Raw genomic sequence first — 23,568 nt, 5'->3', positions numbered from 1 at the left:
TCTTTCAGAAAAAGCAAAGAGTACATTTTACCGTCTGCTCAGGATCAGTTAGGAGTGTAACAACGCATCGATCTGTTGTATCGACCAAACAGAAAACAATGGATGCAACAGCGGAGCATTAATACACACGGACATGGGTTTATTTTCACATCTCCTTCAACACTGCCGTACTGTCACATGCCATGTAAGCTTTATGCAGGTGACCACTTCAAGCCTTGTTTGTGTCCAAACGTTCACCGTATTTTACAGGGATGTGTTATGGACATGCAGGTAGTGTCGGCTACTGCATTTGCACTTTTCGATGGAAATCTGTTGTTTCCTCGTCCACATATTGCACAGCACATGAACTACTCTCCCTCACAGTACAGGCTCCAGATACAACGCCTGGTTTCCCTGACCCCTGGACATGGATCAAGGGCGTTAGCTTTAAACACCAAGTGCTCGAACCACCAAACAGGTCCTGACCTTGACCTCTGCATCTCAGCTAAAGAAAAGCCAAGGTTCTAAACACCAAAGGGCCACGTTGCATCGGCTGCACCCTCGACTGCTTCGGCCGCTCTAACTACCCCATTCACTCTTCACTTCACAGTTGATATAATTTCTCAAATTAGAGCCCGCTTAGTGAGGATTTTGACAGATTTTGACGGGTTGGGAGAGGAAAGTCACCCCTCTTGGTACAAAAACTGGCATTCTATCAAACACTGTCTCTCTAATTAGAACAGCTTAAATTCTTTATTCCCATGTCCTAATTAATCACCGTGAGTGTGATGCTTGGCTTGACCTAAACCCAAAACCATCTCAGGAGCCAAACTAAACAGGAAAGACTGATGTGAAGCCAAAAATAATACTGATAATGCGAGAAGAACAAATGCAGCTTTACTAAAATTAATAATAGAACATGTTTATCTTAATCGTAGACGTCAAAACGGGACCTTTTGCATGACCGCGCTTACAAAGTCGGCCAAAATACAAATCCATGTTGTACAATGATTAACTGCAAATATCTAATGACATTATCTGTAAACACACATTCCTGTCATAAACAATGTTTTAAGTGATGAACAGGACTTGACAAGTATTGTGTCCAGATTTGATGGACTGATGGTTCTTTGAAGCGATGTTTGAGGGAAACATTTGTCTTTTGGCCTATCCTGGCAAGCATCATCATCCCAGGTCATACACAGCCATTGACCTTCCCACTTCTGGAGGAGCAGCAGAGAAGCTGTGAGCCAATTAAACAAGAGGGACAGTTTGCCTCTAGTGAGCACACAGACTTGGACAATTGCAGTTTGGTAAAATGAATGTAGAGACAGGTGGGGGTTGCTACTAATGAGCGATGCAGACACGGGAAACTGCGGGGAAGTGTTGGCAGTGATGTGGGGGAAGGGTTGAACCAGGGTAAGAAAGACCCCAAACAAAATGTGTTTTGATGGAGGGCCCCTTTTTGTCCTGTCATGGCCTCTTTGCCCCGCTTTTATCACAGCCAGTGGAGGGAAGCAAATGGGGCTTAATAAGAGCCTAACGATCAAGCACAGAGTGTGAAATTAGACGAAACGTCTTCATTTTCACAGCTTTTTTCCCTTGGCTTTTTACTTAAGATTGCGGTAAAAGGGTGGTCAAGTGTTTTAAGTAGTGAAGGTGGAGGTAACGCCAATGATGGATGTCACCATAGATTAGTTACAAGAGATGAGGTGGAACAACAACTCAGGCTTATGTCTTTGGTGAACTTGGTTCAGTGGCCAAATGTGATTCTTTTTCTGGCTGTTTATCTTAGGCCTGCATGCACTGAGCATCACCATAGATAATATATCAGTTATACAGTTATCTTCATCTTGTCTTATCATCTTATATGTCATATATCCTGCCAACAGCCTCAAAGAGTCTTTAAGATCCAGACTGCCTCAAAATGTTACTCCCTTTTTCCTTGTAATATCTTTATTTTCCCCAAAATGTTCTCAAAGTCTGTTCGCTTGCAGGACATCACCAAAACTACAGGACAAAGACACACTGGTGATCACACTACCTCTTTGCTTAGGTAATAGAAGAAGTTAACCAAAAAAAAAAAAGAAAAAAAGAAAGACACTCATCTTAGAATTTAAACACATTAGACGTTATTGAATTAAACAACAACAACAAAAAACAGGGCTGTATCAAAGAGCATCACTGGGCAATGAAGTCCACAAAGATCCGACAATAAACTCAGAACATCGAGCTTCAAAATTATTCCCTGCACTTGTCATTGATAATCAGATGTTAAATTACATGCATCTTCTCTGAACTCAGTGTTTCCCGTTAACTGTTTTAATATGTAATATTACTGTAAGTTCAATGGTCCATGAACTTACAAATCTTCACAAAAACAACATTTTGCTAAAAAAAAAAAAAAAAGTTACAAGTTGTTTGGTTGGTCTAACCTCCTCACACTGGTAATTTTAGAGTTTAGGTAGCCTAACAACAGAGTCTTAAATCTAAACACAGGGCATGTTATTTTTGCAAGGAAGGCGAAACCAGTTTTTTCCCCAAAATATGAGGTTCACTTGGAGATGGCCAACCAGGCAATGGGTGCAGGACCTACTTTAAAACCTTGAAAATGAACATAAAAATCAAGATTGAAATTGCAGGAGTCATTTTATGATTCAAACATCGAAGGAGCCAATCACATATGATATCTGACATAAGACGACTCTACAGCAGCCAGTGTGAACTGCATTTTTGTTGACTCTGGTGACCCCTCTGGCCCAGAAGCAGCAGTTTACCAGAATGAAGGCTGCATTTTTAATGAGCACCACCTGCTCATGTCATAATGATCCTGATCGGCCTCCTGATCGGCCTGCTCGGGCTGGTGAGACCACATACGTTTCTTTCAGAGTGAAAGACGGATGCAGCCAATTTAAATTGCAGGATACATTACAATAATTTTATTTGTGACAATGTAAGATATACAACTCACAGATTTGGCAAATAATGTTTAATGGGCTCAAGTAAACAGATGATTTCCAGTGAACTGTCACTGGAACCGCAGCGCTCCCCTAGAAGCAAAACCTTATTACGTCTAAATGTTACAGAAAGGTCAGTTGTCACATTTGTGGCCTACAAAATCATTCTTACTGTTATGTGATACTGCACTTGTATTGTTACTTAAACATATTCATGTGACGATTAAACAGATTTTACCTCAACTTGCAGCTACAGTCAGGCTGGGCCGTACATTGTCAATAAAAAAAATCCTCCCACCAAACCAGCCTTGGGTCGACTGGAGCCTCTAATTCAGATCAGACCAGAGCAGTAATGCTGAGAGACAAATGTCTTGCATAGAGAAGCCATGTGAAGTGAATATAGATGGCAGCGGTTAGACTACGGCAGGGAGAATACAGACTACTTTATGTCAGATACTCCTCTTTTCCTCTTAAATTATATGGAGGTGCCACAGTTCAGTGACGCTCCCTGAGAGCGGGGCTCAAAATCAATATCTTCTCTGCCACTTGAGAAGAACGAGGCAGAAAAGTTCAGTTGACCTGCGACGCATACGTTTCCTTGACACTGGGTCTCAGCTTTATCTGTGAAGCCAAGCAGAACGCGCTGTCAAGGCTGAATTAGTTATCCCTACAGCTGAGACCATTCACCAAAAGAGGCTTTATTTTCGTACCCCATTGAGCCCAAAGAATCAAATACAACGATGTTCTTGGATATTTTCAAGCAATTAATTACATCTGCAGGGTCTGGAGCGATTATACATTTTCTCCTATCTAACTTGTGTCTCACATTTAACTGCCATTTTGGTTCCAGCTAGTGTTTGGTCTTTTTCTTCTTATTTTGCACTTACAAAGACAACTGCGGAATGACCTTTCAGCTTAGGGAACATTACTTTGTGAGCAGGGTAGCAATGGTTTATCATAAACCCCAATCGTCTGTTGGTAATTGACTTATGATTCTAAAGAAAATCTATATTTTGCTACTGCATGATTACTGACATCAGTGACAGGTTAGCTTTGTTATTCATTATGTCATGAAATGTAATTAATTCCCACAATGTTAGGTCACTATTGTTGTTTGCAGTGGCCGATGTGGCTGGTGCTGGTTGGCTTGGTTCCATGCTTGGAACTCTTTATGTAGGGATTTTCTGAAACTTGAACGGAGAAAATGAGCGAGAAATGAACTGCCAGCACGGGAGCCAATCAAAGCGTGAGTGGTCAGTGTTGAGCTCTGTTGTTATATCATCATATCTTCTAACCCTGAAAGCCACACAATTAGTTATGGACTTCTCAGTTTCCTGTAGATCGGCCCAAACAGGAAAATGAAGTCAATCAGCAGATGGTCAACAAGTTTGTTGGCTGCAAATGATGGCCACAACTTCACTCTTTGTGGTCATCGGCAGTCAGTCAGATTTCCAGCTTAAAAAAGAGGTGGCAAGTGAAAGTGGGAGACAGCGGGATGATGGCCGCAGCGACTCAGAGAGATCTGAACGAACGCAAGGCTGTTGTTAGGACAACTGCAGAGATAATCAACTAAACAACGATCCCATTTCTGCACTTAGCAGGGTTAGATGTCAGCTTAGAAATAATTGTATGTTTTATTACACAGCAAACCGGAACACAATTTACAAAAGCACCTCTCATTATTCAAGCAGCACAGCACAACTAGAGGAAGCCTCTTTATCTGCAACCAACCATCGTTCAGGACTGAGAGGCAAGGCAGACAAGTAGGGGAACACACCCTCAAAACCATTCCAAGATTTATATCATTGTTTGGACATGAACTTTGTATTTATCACCTTGTGTAGCTGCAGCGTTCGAATATAGCTGAACTGGCTTGTACAATCCAGAGCCACATTACATATCAGTGTTTAATCACTGACAGAAGTAAATCAATTATTCACACAAAAGTAAGGAGAGAAACCCAATGGAAAACTCTCTGCACACAGCCGCTCCATTTGCAGTTGCGGGAAATTTGTCAGAACAGGACTGGCTTCCCTGGAGGGACAGAGGACAAATGACACCCACTCTCTGCATTCAATTACTACGAGAGAGGCCATGGGAGCCAAATCCTGCAGGAGACCCAGCTTCATGGAGAGAAGAGACTCACACACACTCTCTCTCTCTCTCTCTCTCTCTCTCACACACACACACACACACACACACACACACACACACACACATGGATTTGAGTAGAACTGTCTGCTGCAGTCAACTCCAATTAGTATTGTCCACTACTAATGCACAACATGTGAAACTGAAAAACAATTCTTTCACCCTCCTTCCACAAGATTACATGTGGATCATGTTTTCACATTTCTTCTGTTAATTTCCAAAAATAGAATTTCAAAGGCTTTATCACCGCAAATTATTGGACACTTTAAACTTGGTTTATCCAATACAAAGAAACAAATTATTTCTAAATAAAAGAAGAACTAGATCTTTTACACATGCCCACAAATACACATAAACAAATTCGACGTTTAAAATATAGACAAAGTGAACCACGAGGAACCGACTGTTTCATAAACACACACTGCATATTTCTGTCCTTCAAACTCTGCTGTTTAGTGTGTCCCTAAATGACACCGTCTCCGAGTCCATGCAGCACATTATGACACATCCGTAATGATAACTTAACCCACACACACACCACCTCATTATGCTCCGCGCTGATGCAGGATTCCGCCGCCGTCCTTCCACAGGAGCTGTGAGTGCTCCCCGCAGCCCAACGTCTATTTCTAAATGGCTGCTGTTGTCAGTACTTCAACGTAGCAGAGAGTGGGGGTCAAGAGGTCGGAGCTGATGTTCACACAGTTCTCAGCTCCACTTGAGAAGAAAACACATTGAGCACTTAACCCTGCTCCGCTAGCCTGCAAGAGCGCTGCATCATATACGGTAGCTTCTCGCGGGGTCAAGAGCTCTGAGTGATTTCACACAGGCTAATGTGCTAACCACACTAAAGTTTATGCAAATGTTCAGAAGCTATGTGGTTCAATGTGGTGTAGCCCGCGTAGTGTCTTTTTATTACAATAGTTTATATAGATATTTACAATCATCTGCAGCGGCCAGACTCTTCAACCAAATTCACAAACAAAGACATTGCTCAATCTCACCTCTTCGTTAAAGTTTACAATTGATTTTAGATCTTTTCTTGAAAACTTTTAAGGTTCTGTCTGGACTCCCTCCCAAGTATAAGTTTCTGGTTTCAACTTAAGGCCCTAAGCCAAAGTTCTGCTTCCCATTCCACAGTCCAGGCTGAGGACCAAGATGGCCTGGCCTTCGACGGAACTCTGGAACAGCCGCTCGGAGGAGATCAGACTGGTGAGCTCCCAATCCTCACTCAAAGCCCAATTTAAAACACGCTTCTGCAAACATGCTTTTATCTCTTTCTGCTCTGAATGTTTCAGCGGCTTTTGAATAGCATCTTTATAATTTTATTGAATCGATTTTCTTAATCTTTATTGTATTTAATTGTAATTTCTTACATTTGTTTTAAATTGTTCTCACCATTTCCCCTTTTTTCTGTCTTGCAAACTTTTTGAAAAGTGCTAAATTGAAAATAAAGTTATTGCTCTGATTTCCAACAAAATATGCGCTAACAGTACTTCATGATATCAATACTAACTCCGTGTAGCTGAATACTTTGGGGTAAGTCCTGAAAAAGTTGCACACGTTTACAGTAAAGCAAGTCACTGAGGGTGGAGCTAGTCATGAAATACATCTGCTTTCTCGCCAAAAAAGTTATGACTCACTAAACTTCCGAAACAGCCCAGAGACAAATTCTGGTTTGGTAAATATTATCTTGGTTCTCAATGCTTTCTTGAGAACGGTATCTTGGTTAAGAATAATGGAGACGTTGTGCTTGTCTGGCTCCAGGATGACATGAGTTTGGCTGTCATTTTCCATAATTAAAAGAAGGAACTGCCTGGCCGTACAAAGAGGAAACTATAAAAGTTGATTTACATGCGCTGAGCTGTGAATTTGTTCAACACAAATCACTTTAAGAAACCTATGTAGAGGCTGACTTTACAGCTATATTAGAGGGAATTTATTATACTAATAATTTGATACGCTATATGTATACAAAAATATTCTAATACCTTGTAAACTAAAAGAGTGGAACAACACCAACTGCCATAACATTTCTGACTTAATACCATACGGTGACTTGTTTGTGTTTCCATTGTGATGCAAAGTATCCCATGTCATGTTAGGATACATTTCATGAAGCTCAGAGTAGTGAAAGCCAACTGCTGATGCGGCGCTGTGCTGGATGTTACTGATCCACCAGCTAAGCCCGTGAAGCCCAGCATATATGTGTGTAAGACAATAGCTTCTGTAAAGCACCTCGTGCTGTTATATTGAGAGGCAGAGCGAGCTCTGTTTCCCCACCTGTTGCCCCGGGCCACCAGGGACTAGCTATCTACATCTCTCTCACTCTTCACTTTCCAATAGACTGCGCTTTTGACCAGCTCTGCCGTATCATCATAAAACTCCAGTGCCCACGCCGATAAGGCCAACCTATACCTGATTAAATCCGGGGGCTTAGGAACTTGTTCGCATTTCACTGCACTGCATATGGAGGCTCTCAGGAAGGAGTGAGGTATTAGCCAGAGCAGAACCTCAGAGCACATATTCCGAAGTCCTCGACAAACATAAGATATTTGGCGTGGAGGAGAAAAGTAGCTCACCAAACGTTACCGTAACACTTCATCCTTGATTAATCTCCGTTTTTCACATTTATCTGCAAATTTCCCCATTTTTTTTAAACAGAACTGGGTATAATAAGCAAGGACCTCACGATATAGGATTTTATCACGATATATTGCAATAAAACATGATGATGCACATTGCAATACTTTGCATAATGTACTCAAAGTGGAGCTGAAAATACATCTTGCTGTGTACAGTACTGCACGGGTAGACGTGGTTTTCATTCGCAATTTACATTCCAATTTATGACAAACCTGCTTAACCTAAAAAAAAAAAAAAAAAAAAATCCAGGTCCAGGAAAAACACAATGGCATAAAAACCTTTTACTTTTCAAGCCTACTTTGAGTGTCTGGACCTGGATTTTTTTTTTTAAGGACATCCAATATTCCATTTTGTTTTTTTTCTATAATTATTCCCTTCCATGAGTGCCAGCGCTTTGAGGGACACCAGCAGAACTCCTGCTACTTATGATATTTACAAAGTTACACGTTCATACGCTGCATTTAAGAAGTTGCTATGAGACCTGGGTTGAGAGAATGTTTTTCTCTCGCTGACATTTTGTTAAGACGAGAGGAAGATGTGATGTAAACTGTCTTGGGGGTTGGTACGCGTAAGCTCTCTACCAGCAGATTGAATCCAGAGCTGGCGAGAGAAAAGGAAAGCAGGCTTCTTTGTGCTTTGGTTCTGATTGTAGGAATTAGCAGGGAGGAGACAACAGACCCTCAGGTTGAGAGAGATGAAGTTGTCCCGAATTTTTTCTGAACATCTTTGAAGTTGTATCATGGAACTGTTGAAGGCCAGCTCTCCATGCTTTCTCTCTCTCTCTCTCTCTTTTTTTTTGTCCAAAAAGACACAGCATGATGGAGTATAATTCAAACCATCTTTAATACAAACCACAGAAGCATAAATAATTGAATAAAATCAGCAGTGGTTTTTTGAAATGCACCAGCAAATAAGTCTACAACATGTTTTCTCTCTTTTGGACCCATTCTAAGAAGTCTAAATCTAAATTTTGTGGTGGGAAAAAAGTGAGAGAGGCCGAGACGATGGCTGGTTTCAAGTGGGCCTGTCTTGCATGTGGTGAGCAGGAATCAATGCTCTGGCAAACCAAGTGGAAACACTGGGCATCAAACACTATCGCTGCCTATGTAACATGCACTGTAGCGCAGGCTGGCACGTACACAAGTATTTAGCTTGAAAATTATGATTGTTCATTTATGCTGCTTGTCATGAGCCAGAAAGATCACATCAGATCAGGTTAAAGTGAATAAAACCAGGATCATTAATGGAAAAACAAACCAAATCAACATGGAGCTAGCGAATATTTACATATAGCAATGAAGACAAAATCGTATAAATCTTAGACGACACCGATATCTAAAAAGAGAACACGGTGATATGCTGCCCCCTGCACAACTATGTTTAACAACTTAGCTCACTCTTGGGGGCCGGCTAGTTCTTTACTCAACCTTTGACCTTCGAGTGAGAAACCAAAACACTGGCGCCCAGCAGAAATGAAATTTTTTTAGTGGGTGATTGAGCAAATTTACACAATAGCCGAGCTTTATAATCTAACAAAAGAGAGGGCAACCATACAGTTTCACTACAATGGAAATGTACAGTACTTGAGTCATTTAATCAAAGTGTAAAATCAGATGCATGTAACTTACACTGTTGTCACTAGATCCTGAGACAGGGTAGACTGTCCAACCCAGCTCGGCCGTGGCTGTGGTGGAGTCCATGAGCGTCTCTGTGGACAGAAGGAGACGCAGAGGTCAGACACACAAGCTCCTGACGACATGAAAAGTACAGCTTCATGACACGGCCAACACATATAGCACAAGAGGGGTATTCAGAGAGAGCAGACCTCTGCCAAGGCCAATATGAAAAAATGTAATTATCACTATGTTAAATGGATCTGCCCAAAAATTTAATACACCCCCCCCACCCCCCCGGCTCAGGCTACACCCCTCCACCATAATCCTGTTTAATCCCGTTGACTGTCAGACAGACAAACCAACGGATGGTGAAAACACAAGCTCCTGGGCGAAGGTAATATTACAAGAGGCTTCTGTCTGCGTGTTCAGTCATCAAGCCCAAACACCCCACAACGGGTTTGGCATGAACATAACCTCCGGTTCAAATATAGGTTGTGCAAGGTCAAAGGTCATTATTTTGATGACGTGAAACCTGAACCACTGAGAAGTTGTCTGATTACATGGGAAAGTACAGTTTCTTTTTCTCAGGGAACACGGCTGCATATCATCCCTTCTCTCTGCACTTCCTGTTTCTCTCTGGCGCTATCAAGATGAAGTGGAAATGACACATAAACAATCAAATGAGTCAAAGTTTATGTATTTCTACTTATTGCTTTTTGTTGTGTAAGTAAACGGGGCAAAGACTGACGCATTTTCCAGTTTTTCTAATGCTAGCCAACACTGCTAGTTTCTGAATTCAAAAAAAAAAAAGTTGCTCAAGAGTTTATGAATTTCACATTTCTTTTTTGTTTGAATGTAGACTTTTGTGCAAACGCTTCTGAGCCAGAACCGAGGTATAAACAGTGCACGTGTGATACAAGTATTAAAAAAAAAAATCATTTTGATAATAAATGAATTGCTTAGATTATTCATTGATCAAAAATCCTTCTGCATAATGTTTTACAGCCTTTTAAAATTTTATGTTTTAGACTTGTACTCCTTTTGAACTGACATTATTTACAATTTCTGAATCTTGTAGTCAGTTAATAAAACAAAATGATCAGCGCAGTGGAGTAAATCTTATCTTTATCTGAAAGTCTATCTGAGGAGATATTCACAGATCCAGGATTTGATTCCGCTGACAAAAAAACAAAACAAGCTGTCGAGGCAAATCTCTGCGGTACCGAGGGGGAGCCACCCTGTTCCATGGATTAGCTGGTAAAAAAGAAACACCTCCAGTAATTGGGGTCAAAGAGAATACGCCTCCTGTCTGTCATGAGGTCCTCTGTGGTATACATTCCACCAGCTTGACCCAGCTGTCTGTCATGCGCCTCTTGAACCGTTCATATTGTCACCTGCTTTCCCCTCGGTGACTTCATGCCTTCTCTCCCATTCTGGCTGCTTGCGACAGAGGGCAGGTCTAATGAATTTCCCCCCTTTTGATTACGCCCGTTTCACTCTCGTACCCCAGCACCGGCAGATGATGACAACATTCATCAGGTTCCAGGCGTCAGCTGCAACTCCATAATGCCGCAGAGGGATTTAGAACCCCCCTTTGAGAAACAGCGACCGAGCTTAGCAGAAGTCACAGACGGCGACTCTGACTTCTGCAAACGAGGCTGTAGCTCTTCATTAGTTTGCTTATACGACTCGACGGCGCAAATGTTAGTAGATGCTAATAATTAAAACACGGTGGTGAAATACAAGTGAAGGACACAGAGCTGGAAGATCTAAAGTCAAATCTTCTGAAGATGTGGTGTAACGCTCACTGGAATATTTCCAGTTGTTTTATAACCCTGGTTTTCCTCTGAATTAAATTCCAGCTAAAGTCACAGCTTTTAATTAAAAAGCTGCACATGCGTTGGTTTCTGGGTCTTCTGCTGACTCTCACTCGCACTCACAAAGCATAATACTAGAATTCACATCCTATTCAGTTATAACAATGCCAGAATCATATAATTAGGCTGATGATACTGCAATTGAGCAGCTATTGATAACCTTGTGTGTGACTGTGAGCAGAGAAGCCTACATGGATGTTAGGCGGTGAAATGGTAATTATCCCCCTTGATGATAACGATAATTAGTGGCGGAGCAGTGAGAATAATGAACCCCCCTCTGAGGTGGTTTAGGGAATGTTGTGGGGGTGAACAGGGAGCAAATTTACCCTGGAATGTTAACACAGATGCCCAACCCTCACCCCAGTCCTCCTTTTTCTCCTCCATGGCCTCCCGCTTCTGCCCGTTTTAACAGTCTTTGACTCTTTTGCAACCCATTCCTTTCTTCCTCATCTCTCTCTTTGGCACTTTTATTTTTCTCACCCTCTCTATAGTGCGGCGTCTGTCTCTTGCTATCAGTGGCCTGCACGCTAGACAAGTAGTATCTCACCCTGGAAGACAGATCACCTCTCTTTCTCCTGCTGTCTACACTTCAGTCCTGGCTGCCACGTCGATTCATTATCTCCCCTGAAACCGAGCAGTGCAAACCTCACCATTGTCCACTACTGCCTGAACTGCCAGCTGTGGCAGAACATGGCTGCTCAGCAAGACTATTAACCTAGAGCAGGATGGAGTGCAGAGGTGCTCACATGAAGCTGTAATCGCTTATTTGGGATTTTGCTCGTGGGCACAATGTGGGCATTTACAATCTGGACTGGCGGTGCGTCCTCTGAGGGAGACGTCTGAGTTTACAGACATTAAACTGTCCCAACGGAAACATTTACTGTGTTCACAGGCTGCTCACCACCACAATACTCATTAATCTGCCTCTGCCTATAAAGACAATACAGAGTTGTAAATACCAGATGTCAACAATACATGAAGTGGGGCCCAATGAAATCCTTTTCCTTTTCAAATTTCCTTTTATTTTCTATTAACTTTTTTTTTAAATTTGTGTTTTAAGAACTGAAGCACATTACGCCACCACAAAGAATAAATTCTCAACTAATCAACAGTATGTACTAAAAGTTAAGTCGCGCATCGACTGTAATTATGCAGCAACATAAAAGTTTACAACAGGCCAATAATACCACGCTAAAAACATATTTAAAAGTGAACTAGGATCATAATATTCCTGGCAATGAAATACGGAGCTGGGCTTTTATAAACTGCATCCACATTTTGGCAAAATCCACGAAATTCTACATTTTACAATTGATTTTATTTTTATTGTCAAATTATGTGGTTCCATCTGTGCTTCTTGCATTGTGGGACTTCCTGGACCTCACCGAGGGCTGCCTGGATGAGTCCTTGACGTCTAGCTTCATCTTGTGTTTGAATGTCTGAAAAAGAGAAACCTATTTGTTTTGTTTCATGAGATGATAAGACGCCCCAGGTTCCCCTCCTAATTCTGGCTTGCTGAAACAAGTTAAGGTCACAGAAGGATCCTCCTGGTTGAATGTGAATAAAATGAACATATCCCATCTTATCAAGCCATTTCTTACTTTTGCTGCATTTGACAAAGACAACATTTCCACAAACTTCCAGTCATGCATTGTTGAAGCTAACTTGCCGTTAGCATCCATTTTGTGATCGTCATTATCGTCCTTGTGATCGTTCTTATCAGTCATTAACATGTTCCCTTTTTTCCGTCTCATTGTTCATAAGAAAAACTGAGTTAAGTATCAAACTTCTCAAGTAAGTATCAAACATTTCTCAGGAGATTAAAAACTGAGGAGCTTGAAAACAAACTAAAAATAGAATCAGGTATTTTACTGTAAATACTATTAAAACCCATCTTAGTTTTTTTCTCCATTATTTATTGAAAAAGTCGGTGTGGCTGATGGTGGATGCCGTGCATGTAATGGATTTCCTTGTAATGGATGTGAGGTTCAGGAGGCGAGATACGGCTCTGCTTTAGTGCTCTCAGATCTAATGACAAACTGCAGCCCCTCACTTTCCTACTTGCCGTAGTACAGTAAGTGTCTTCACATCTTTTGTGTGGCACTGCAGTGACGTATGAAAGTGTTGTGACTGTTGGAGCTCATGGGAAAAAGGCCTGGCCGTCAAAGACAGCAGCAATACTTCACTGTCTACGAAAAAGCCTTTTTTCCCCCCGAAAATAAAAAATGTATGTCAAATTTTAATACATTTCTAAACTTATAAGGGTGTTAACAATATTACGCTGAATAATTAAAGCTCAGATGTCTTATATACTTTTTTTTTTCTTTTTATAAACTTGATACCATCGACTGTTGATGGGGCTATGAATATGCAATGAGAAATGGGAGTCAAAGTGAAGCCTGCTTTCCTGAGAGTGCTTCCTTACACCAAAAAGGAGGGAGTTTAGTGCTGATCTGAGTGAGTGAGAGAGTGAGAAGCTGTCTGAAGTGACAGGCGGGGGTGGGGGTGGGGGTAGTAGTTCTACAACAACACTTCTTTAAGATGGGTCAACGCTGCATCTCAGCTTTCTAAAAAAAGAAACGGGATTTTGAATGAGGGATGCAGAGAGAATCTGTTCAAGGAGAAGAAGTCCAAGTAACAAAGACATTTTATGTCTGCGCACACATTCATACCCATCTGATTGAGCGTAATCTGAAGCTCGTGTTCAAGACTCAATAAACGAAGGTTACACATATCTCTTCTGCGAATATTCCCCAGTATTAACACGCTGTCCATGCTGCATTTCAGATCATTCAGAGTGTGACACTTATTAATTCACTCGCTCTCCACAAGGCTCTGTTTCACCATGATTCTGTTCTTTACTGTTTCTGACAGTCTCTCGCTCAGACAGCCAATCGTGTCTTGTCCAAGGCCATGGAGATCAGGGTTTGTCAAATGCACGGATGATTAGTATGAATGGATAAATGAGTGATGTTATTATTCCCACAACTAAACTGCACCTTCGCTGAAACACGCACCCCCCCCCCCCCCCAAAAAAAAACACCGACTACAAGTGCAGCTCTCCAAATCACATATGCTGAGTGAAGCCTTTGTAACGATAACCGGCTGACAGGAGATATTTCTCCTTGACTACAAACTAGCCTATTTTGAAGGCCTACTTTAATGCGGGCATTTTGAAAAAGCAATTGACCTCCAAACCAGCATGCAGCAGCTTGAAGGCATGACGTCTTTTTATCTTTCCCTCCAGCCGAAATGCAGCCTATAACAAATTCCACATTCAATTTAGCATCGGCATAAACTGCATATGGCTCGTTCCCATTGCTGTGATAATGTCAGCCAACATGGCAGCAAAAACAGCTACATATTAAACTTGTGATACCAGGCTGCAGGCTCTGTTGAACCCCTGCTGAGGGGTGCATGTGTACACCTGAAACCATAGCTTTTGATGGCAAATGTGGGAAGAGTATGGTATGCTGTCCAGATGCAGAGTAACATGAGCAAGCTGTTTAGTGCACTACAAACATAACCCTAGTGGACCCAGCACTGAAATCTGCCCAGATTAAGGGCAGGGCAATGATATACCCCCGAGGGAGCCAGTGCTCGTGCAGAGACGTGATTCATAGTTTTAATGATGAACAAAGCTACTGTATGGCCTGTTGGAAAGAATAACACCATGTTTCATTGTGGAGGGAAGTAGTGGGTGGAGCCACTAGAGCTAGCTAAACATATTGGTCAGCACAAACTGGCTCTGTTACAGTGATATTTTACCCCAAAAGGGTATTTTGCCCTTGAAGCATTCAGAAATAGTTGTCTTAACCTCACAGAGATGTTCTTTCCCTCTTGACTTACTTCTTTTTGACTCCAGAAGTCAAAAATACCAGTCATGTATATTTGGCTTTAAGCTAACGCCAGCCGAGTACAAACAGCTAAACTGTCCAAAAAGTCTATTTACAAATTCCCAACCACATCGTCCGGCAAAATCCACATCTTCTTTTCCGGCTCTATGCTCAGTAATCCACAAGTACTTTCATGTTAGCTAAAACTAACAAACCATAACACTTCTGGTGCATTCAGTTGAACCAACTTGCTGATGTTCCTCAACGCCAGTTCCTGCTAGCGCTGAACCAGAGGTGGTATAGATAGATTGTTTTTGATGTCAATTATACGGGATTTGCTTGAGACTTTTCAAACATACATTTTTAGGCATTTTTGTTGTTGTTGTTGCTAGTTAGTATCATTAGCTTCTAGCTAAATATGCGTTGCTCGCTCTACCTGCATTCTAGAGTTACAAAGAAATAAAGCAGGATGGCGGAAAAGTATATTCATGAGCTCAAAACGCCTATTTGTGAATACTTGAAAGCCAAAATATACTTTTTCTGGTCAAGTATCACCACCCGTTGTGACACGCTTTGTGGTAAACTGATTCTTAATGCCATATTCACACAGAAACAAAGGCAAAGAGATTATTGTAGCGTTGTGTAAATACATATGGAGCTGGAACGATGATGCAGCGATGAGGTAGGGCTTAGGCTCAGCCCCACCTCATCAAGGCTACAGTGTGGTGTGTTTTCCCAGGCAAGGAAAGATGAGGGAGGAAGCTGGGTAGTTGGTTTTGGCAAAGGACAGTGCAATTTGAAATATGGTACCACACGCACAAACATAAATGCACAGAAAGTGGAGCACTCTCTGAGCGCTAACTGTTGACAGAATGATACAAGATGGCATTCCCAGGGGCCACAAGCAGGATGTACAACAGTAATCCTTACACAGTCAAGCTGTGTTATCATTCAGTGTAACTTAACTTGTCAGCAAGGCCAAAGGGCAAGAAGCAAAAACTATGACTTGATGTATGACTGAAAAGCTGTCCGGACCTCTGATACTGTATGACCGTAACTGTGTTGATTACAGAGATGTTCGTGGGTTCCTTAATATGTTTTTTGGTCAGTTTTTTTTTTTTTTTTTTTAATGACTTGATCTTGAAAATGACACACCAACTGTTCAGTAACCTCCTCATGAATGTTCTAGCTTTGTTCCAAAGGCTGAAAATGTGCTACGCAGGAGACTTATTTTACATGCTTATTTATCAAGTATTCTCCTTTATGCAGAGCTTTGAAGTTGGGGAACTTTTCTATCCAAGAAGCTGACAGAAGTCACCAAGTCTTGAAAGATTCCCCAATCCTGCACAAGAATTGTTATAGAATGATTTATAGAGATCATATTTTGCGAGACAAGACACTGAGCACAGTACTATAAATAATCTGCTTGTGGTTAATACTGTAAAGCAAAATGTGTGACTCTTTTTGGGCGGACTTGGACGCAAAAAGTGAAATGGCCCACCACATCCTCCGACCATTCCATCCATTAAATGCTGTATCTTCCAATATCAACCAACACTGTATGCAAACACGTGTATTCATTCCATGATTCAGAACCCCACCAAAATGTGCCAGGCTCTTCCTTGGCCCCCCCTCCACTTACACTGACATCGGTAGAGTGGTTTTTGCATAATTAACCTGCAAAACCTGCATGGCAGACAGTTACGCAGTATTCTACGACCTTCTCCCTCCATACACGGTCTTCAGCCACTTTGAGATGGAAATTTTTCACAAAACAAAACAAAGCCAGCATTACGCTGCCCCTTAGATCTAGTGTGTAATTAGAGTGCATTTTTATACAGAAGGTGAGGTGTAATTTTGGCGAAACAGGCTGTGATTTATCCTCCTCAAACAGAGCAAACTAAAGTTGAAAAGATAACAAACAAACATTTTGATCTTAAAATGGAAAACCAACATGTTTTCACCAAAACGATGAACTCAGATCCCTCCCAGGCATGTCAAATGTACTATTAAGTGCACAAGCTAACAGGAAGAAGGCTTTTTCAAAATTTCACTTTTCCACGGAGAGCTACAAGAAATTTCTCAACTGTCTTATCTCGCCGTACGCCATTTTCTTGCCAAAAATCTGAAAATACAGCTTTTACTTTCCATGCATCAAGATGTGTTTTTGCTATTAGCAGCACGCGTAGGTGTACCATTAGTCTCACTGTTAAAATGAAGGTCTGAGTGACACCATATTTCAGAGCAGACAGGCCTCAATCTATGCAATAAATCGGGAAAGGGAACAGTCACCTGGGCAATCGTAAGCTTTGTGAAAGAAACCTGGCTAATAACACAGGCTCGAGGATTTATAAGTACGTTTTCCATATTTCCTCAAATCCCCGACAACCTGTTTAACAGATCAGTCCAGTTAAAATCCTGCAGCGGAAAAATTCTGTAAAAGTGGGTCCCACAATTTTATAAGCAGGGAGAACATGGGAATGACTTTAAGAAAGAGACCATAGAAATGACATTCTTCTGTTCATCCAATCATCGTGAGTGCTATAAGTGATGTGCACTATGATATTCATTTAGAACTGCGGTGGAAATACCTGCAGCTATAAGTTACACAGGGATGTACAAATGACTTCACATCAAAGTGACAGCTTTTCAGAGACCAACTCTAATTGACTTGATGGAAGTTATCATAGCAGGCCTCCATCACTTTGCCTACAAGCCATTAGTTAAACGCTCATGATTAGAAAATGTACACAGCGCATGAAGGAACATGAATGAGGGATTTCCTTCTCTTCTCCCTCCTGTCTTCTTGATTTTCTTAGCCTCAGCTACCTCCTCTCTGTGGTTCTTGCTCTGTGCAGGTAATACGAGAGGACCCTGCAGGAACAGTTTGACTGTAATGCACTCGCATTAGTCCACAGACGAGATGTTACCCCCCAGCCTAAAATATATTCAAATGGAAGTATGAGAGCAGAGGGACCCATTTCCCATCTTAATTTGTCCTACATGAGATGATGTGTGTGGGAGTCCAGGGAGCAGCTAATCCCATTTTTATTGACAGCTCTGACAAATACTCAAATAGCAGGGTGATAGCTACAGTCTATCTTCCTCTTAGCCCCGCAGAATTTAACTGAACTTACTAAAGTAAGCTCATGCATAGGTGTGTGTGTGTGTGTGTGTGTGTGTGTGTGTGTGTGTGTGCGTGCAAGCGAGCGGTTGATAAAAGGATTGCCCCTCTATTTAACGTCAGCTGAACCACACTCCGCAACACAAAGCATGTCAAGTCAAGTCATTTAAGTTCTAACAAGCACACTGACTATAACTTTATCCTACAGCCATTTAAAGAGCCCCTTTATCCTCCAAAAGATCCTTTTAAACCTGCAGTAAATTCCTGTGCAGAAGCCATAGGTCCCTATCATTTGGTGATGGGGTGAACTGTTGACCTACAAGAGCTGCAGCTCTGGCAGGTCTGGGGTCTGATAGTGTCTTGAAACAACAGATGCACACAAAAGTCATTCCCCACCTGTTCACTCAAGGGAACAAAGCCTTAAAATGTAAATGACTCAGTCAAGGATGTTTTGAACGCTTTCCTGGAATAAACATGCATCAGATTCTCAGAAACAAAAAAGTTTCTGAATGTGGATTCGTTAAATTCTTTCCTACTACAAACTGTGAATGTATCCAGAGGTATTCCCACCCACAATATTCTAAACACGCGGTTTGTTATTAGGGTCTGGTGAACAAGTAGTGGATGTAGAAAGCACGCAACACTGTAACAACCAGTGTCCACTCAGACATTTTCGGAAAATGTTACATCCTGAAAATACCAGTGAACCAATAAACCTGAAGAATATAAACTTTGAGATTGTAGATAACCTAAATTGAGTTCTGTAATACCTCACTGTGAAAACTGCTGCAACTTTGCTATTAACAGATCGGAATTAGGCAAGGGAGAGAACAAACACAGCCACCAGATATCTAAAACCATGTCCATAAAAATGACAGAAATGAGTAAAAATATTCAGAAGATAGAAAACAAAATGGATCCCAATGAAACTGAGTTAGTGGCGCAGTCTTGTGAAGCTGCATTGAATGCTACAATTCCAGTGACTCCATATGAACCACAAGTTTCATTTATGTCCTTAAAAGCTAAAGTTTCCATCTTTGAGACACAGAGTATCAAGCTACAAGCAGCAGCATCATGTAGGAAACAAAATCACCTTGCAAGCTATCTGTTCTCTTTCCCTTCACGTTTGCTTTCATGTTCAAGGGAGAGAGTAAAGTCTTCCTGACACGTCCTTGTGTTTAATGATGAATGTGACTCATCTCGAGCTGTAAATGTTTCACACAAACTAAATAAATGAGTAGCTGCTCCTTGTCTTGTTCTCTGGTTACAACCAGCGTTTAAGTATGTAACAAGGATCCTTTGCAATACTTTTTAAGAACACAGATTCACAAACAAACTGCTTGCGAGGAATCGATCTATAACACAGCAACTCACGCAATCAAGAGAGCTTCGTCAGCTCTGTCTTTTAAAAACTAATGTATACGCTCATTTACATAAACATTTTCATGTTCTGATGTTTTCATGCAATGTAAGTGTCGTAGCACTTGGGAGCGAGTAACAAGAGAGTTCACTGCAAATGAATGCAGAATCAGTTCAAGAAGAGTAAACCCAAGAGTCTCAAGGAAACACACACACACAATATTTAGGCTCCTGTAAATGTGATCTGTGTGTGTGAATGATATTATAGCAGAATGTTAGTCCATTATTTAAACCAGGAAATGCTGCGTCTGCACCACCAGTTTGATAAGCAAAATAAGAGCATGTAGCCAGTATGATAACTGGCTGAAAAAATGTTGCACCGCACCACAAATCTCAAAATTATGACGATAGCCTATCCAATTTCTCATGTAAATAAGATGTATATTTGAAAATATATTTGAATACCCTCACTTTGTTTTTTTACTTAAGGGCAGAACAAAACTCAAACGTCTGGTGTAATTCTTGTGTATACACACCAAGTCAATGACAGCCTTTACAGTACATTACTGTAAGACACGACGTTCGCCAACCAATTTATTAGATAAACCTAGATAAAACTAATTCAATATAACTCAGCAGCCTTGCAATAAATCCTTTACCCAAGAGGATTATGATGTTCAGTGCTTCACTGACTCCGTTTGCCAGAGGTTTTGATTTATGGTCTTTTTGGAGGATGCACTGGTGCTGTTGTCTGTCCCGTCTTTACGATTCAGGGCTGGCAAAATATGAGGAACACATCCCAGTGTTGTAAAAGCGAGCAAAGAAAAACACCCTGTTGAATTATGAATGGCAACACAGCAATATCATAAAAGAGGCATTTTAGTATGCACAGTATATCAAATTCAAACTGGATCAAGAAATCCCTAAATAACTAGAATTAGTCACTACTCCAAACGTGGGTATAAGCTGTCTGAATGAGCGGTTTTGTGTTCTATTTGCAGGTACACCACATCCTGCATGTGTCATGCAGAGGAATCTAAAGAGAGATATTGATGTGTGAGAGCATTGCAGGGTCAAACTGGGGCAGTTGATCTCTTGCCAGTCGATAAAGTCTGTCTGCCAAGAAAGTCATCAGATCAGAGACGTGGGTTTTTGTTTTTTGTTTTTTGGTCTGGGCAGATATCACAGCATCCCTCCACGGCAGCAGCCCATCCCCCCTGCCCCCTCCCAGACCTGCCGCCAGTTTGTCAATGCTGAGGTGTACGACTTAAGACAACATATTTTCAAGAATAAAACTTCGGACAAGTCGCTTTATATTACGTATGTGAATTAAAAGGCAATGAGGTAAGTGTTGAAAAGGGAAGATAGACTATACGGTTGAGCAACTAGCAATAAAACAGTGCAGTTAAAGATGATATGGTGTTATCATCTGAAGAGAAGGAGGCTAGATGTCAGTGTGTAATAATTTGTATTAATGGCTGACTGTACGTATGTTTTACAATGCTTGCCGTCATGGAGGTAAAAGAGGAGTGATGATTTATCCTCACGTTTTAGTACACCAAATACACCATGTCTGACATCCTCTGGTAATTTATCTCTCCCTCTACTATCTCCCCCAACTGCCTCCTCTTTTGTCTCTGCTCCCTCCAGTCTTACCACCTTCATCTCATCTAACATCCAACACATAGTTTCCTCCTGCTGCCCCTTAAATGGCCTCATTACATCACCAAGATGCCCTATTTTCAGCTCGTTCCCTGACCTGAGGAGGAGGTAAGCCATAACAGCCATGACAATCATCACCACTTTTTTTTTTTTTCCAGATGGAGACCACCAACTCACAGAGGAGCGTAGCAGAGGAGTCACACCAGTGGAAAAGCACATTGTTGGATTTCAAGCCTGTGAATTCACTTTTCGCCCTTTCTGGTGTTGGAAAAGTTAGAGGTTCATGACCCCCTGCAGGTCTATAAAACAGAGAATGAGAGGCAGTATCTCCACCATACGCCGGCGTGCTGCTCTGCTGGGACCAGTACTGCAGCCAATCACACAGAGACAGCAACCAAAGTCTTCAGAATAACCCAAATATCATTTACAGTCCAGGCACCCCTAAAGCCCCTGCAATCAACATCCAGTTAATCAGTGACTGCAACAGCAATGGAAACTGTGCTGGCAAACCATGAAGGCACCTTCAAGACCCTCTGTTCACCCCAAACTAACCTACAATGGGAGATACTGGATACCAGTGGAGCATAAACACAGAGCTAATGGTTTCATGGTGGTCAGCTGCGAATTGCAATGCAGAAACTGAAGAGGAGGAGGGCAAAGAAAAGGGGAAACACAGAAGAAAGATTTTCTTGACCTTTTACCCTTCATCTCAAAGCCAACCACAGAAAATGGATATTGAGGTGTATTTGGAGGAAACGTCTTCAGGGACAGAAACCTGTTGTCTCGTACTGAGCAAACAACAAGAACACAATAATAAATGTTATGAATCACTTTGAATTAGAATAATTAACTTGAGTCCTTGTATAGCAAGATTGTAAAACCTTTACGAGCAGACTCAGTATTTTATAGGTAGGGCAAAATGGTGTCTTTGAGAATATGACTTCTTAAATATCAAGGTAAGCACATTGATCAAACAAGTTTGGAGTGTAATGTTATGGGGTTCAACGTGTGACGACAGGCTAAGTTGGTCGATATAAAGCTGGACTTCAAACTCATATTAAAGGGTTACCTCACACCATTTCCCCTCCTAAACCAGTCATGCTCATCAGCTGAGGTTTCACCACATTATAGGCTCTACCCACCAGCTGCGGCCTCACCCCTGCTCAACTGCCCAAGATAGATGCCTCTGCATCTTGGGTCCCAATCACCGGCAAGGGTGTCCCCCAACATCAAATCCTTCTCACCAGATGATTCTTCACCCCAGCACAAGTCCTACTTACCAGCTGAGGCTTCACCCCAGCACAAGACCTACTCACCTGCTGAGGTGTCCCCCAGATCTAGCACAAAGTCACCAGCAGGAGTGTCCCACAAAAACAGGTCCTACATAGACATCTGACCCACCATGACATGTTGAGCTGAGGTACAAGCTGAGGTGGATCTGCATGTCACATCCAAGTGGCCAAGAGAGGACAGGGTCAATTACCCCAAAAGAGGTGCTTCCCAGCGCCCTAACCCAGTCCCCAAGAGAATTGTCCGTTTGCTCTCAGTCCCAGTCACCAGTGGAGATGTCTGCCTGCTGCCTACACCAGCGTCTGAGACAGGTGCCTATGCATGTTGGGACCCATTCTCCAGCTGAGATGGCTCAGCAAGTCATGCCCTAGTTGGATACATGTATTGGGAGCCAGTCATCAAGGGAGGCTTCATCTACCAGCTCCCGGGTTGTCCCTTATGTGGAGTGGAGCGAGGTTGCCCCAGCTGCGGTGGATCTAGAAGTTGGGTCCCAGCTGGGGAGTGAGGTTTCTATAGATGAGGTGGATCTAGAAGTCGGATCCCAGCCAGAGAGCAAGATTGATCCATGTGTCGGTTATTTAGTGGTGTCCCTACATGCCAGCTCTAAGTCACCATCTGAGGTGTCCCCCTTTGCTGAGTCCCAGTTGCCAGCAGAGGCTGCCATGAGTGACTCTACCGCATGCCACCTCTGAAAATGAGCAAGAGAAGCTGGCCAGCCCTCTGACATGTTCTCTGCTGGTACAGCTGGTTGAGCGCCTCCCTGCCAAAAGCAGAAAGTCCCTGCAGATGGAGGACATTGTTGATATTACCTACCATCTGTCCAGCAAGGTGCCAGTGGAGGTCAATGACTCTATTGTTAAGGCCTTGAAAAACGTTGAAGGGATGGAGAAGACCCTCAAGGCTGTTAGCAAGGACCTCTTGAAAGACTTGAAAATGCCACAGAACCTATTTGAGGCAGTGAAAGCAACTGATGATCCATCAGTTGTTGATGCAGCATTTAAAGACTTAAAGAAACACCTCAGCAAACCTCCAAAAGCTCAACAAAAGAGATTCATGTTCTTTGATTTGATGCTG

The 23,568-nt window shown here is 42.0% G+C and overlaps 1 protein-coding gene across 4 annotated transcripts in view; it reads right to left on the bottom strand.

The window, feature by feature from the left end:
- ephb2b (eph receptor B2b) overlaps nt 1–23,568 on the bottom strand; it is a 131,294-nt gene that overhangs the window by 69,798 nt on the left and 37,928 nt on the right. For all 4 annotated transcript variants that reach the window (XM_086200099.1, XM_086200101.1, XM_086200100.1 and 1 more), the window contains exon 2: nt 9,359–9,438. In XM_086200099.1, the coding sequence (XP_086056225.1) occupies nt 9,359–9,438 (80 nt within the window). The remainder of the gene's footprint in view (nt 1–9,358; nt 9,439–23,568) is intronic.

The sequence above is a fragment of the Aulostomus chinensis genome, chromosome 3 (genome assembly GCF_037954235.1).
Source record: "Aulostomus chinensis isolate RoL2024-O1b breed Wild chromosome 3, RoL_Achi_v1.0, whole genome shotgun sequence".
Lineage (NCBI taxonomy): Eukaryota > Metazoa > Chordata > Actinopteri > Syngnathiformes > Aulostomidae > Aulostomus > Aulostomus chinensis.
The sequence above is the reverse complement of the archived record's forward strand: the minus strand, read 5'-3'. Positions and strand labels throughout refer to the sequence as shown.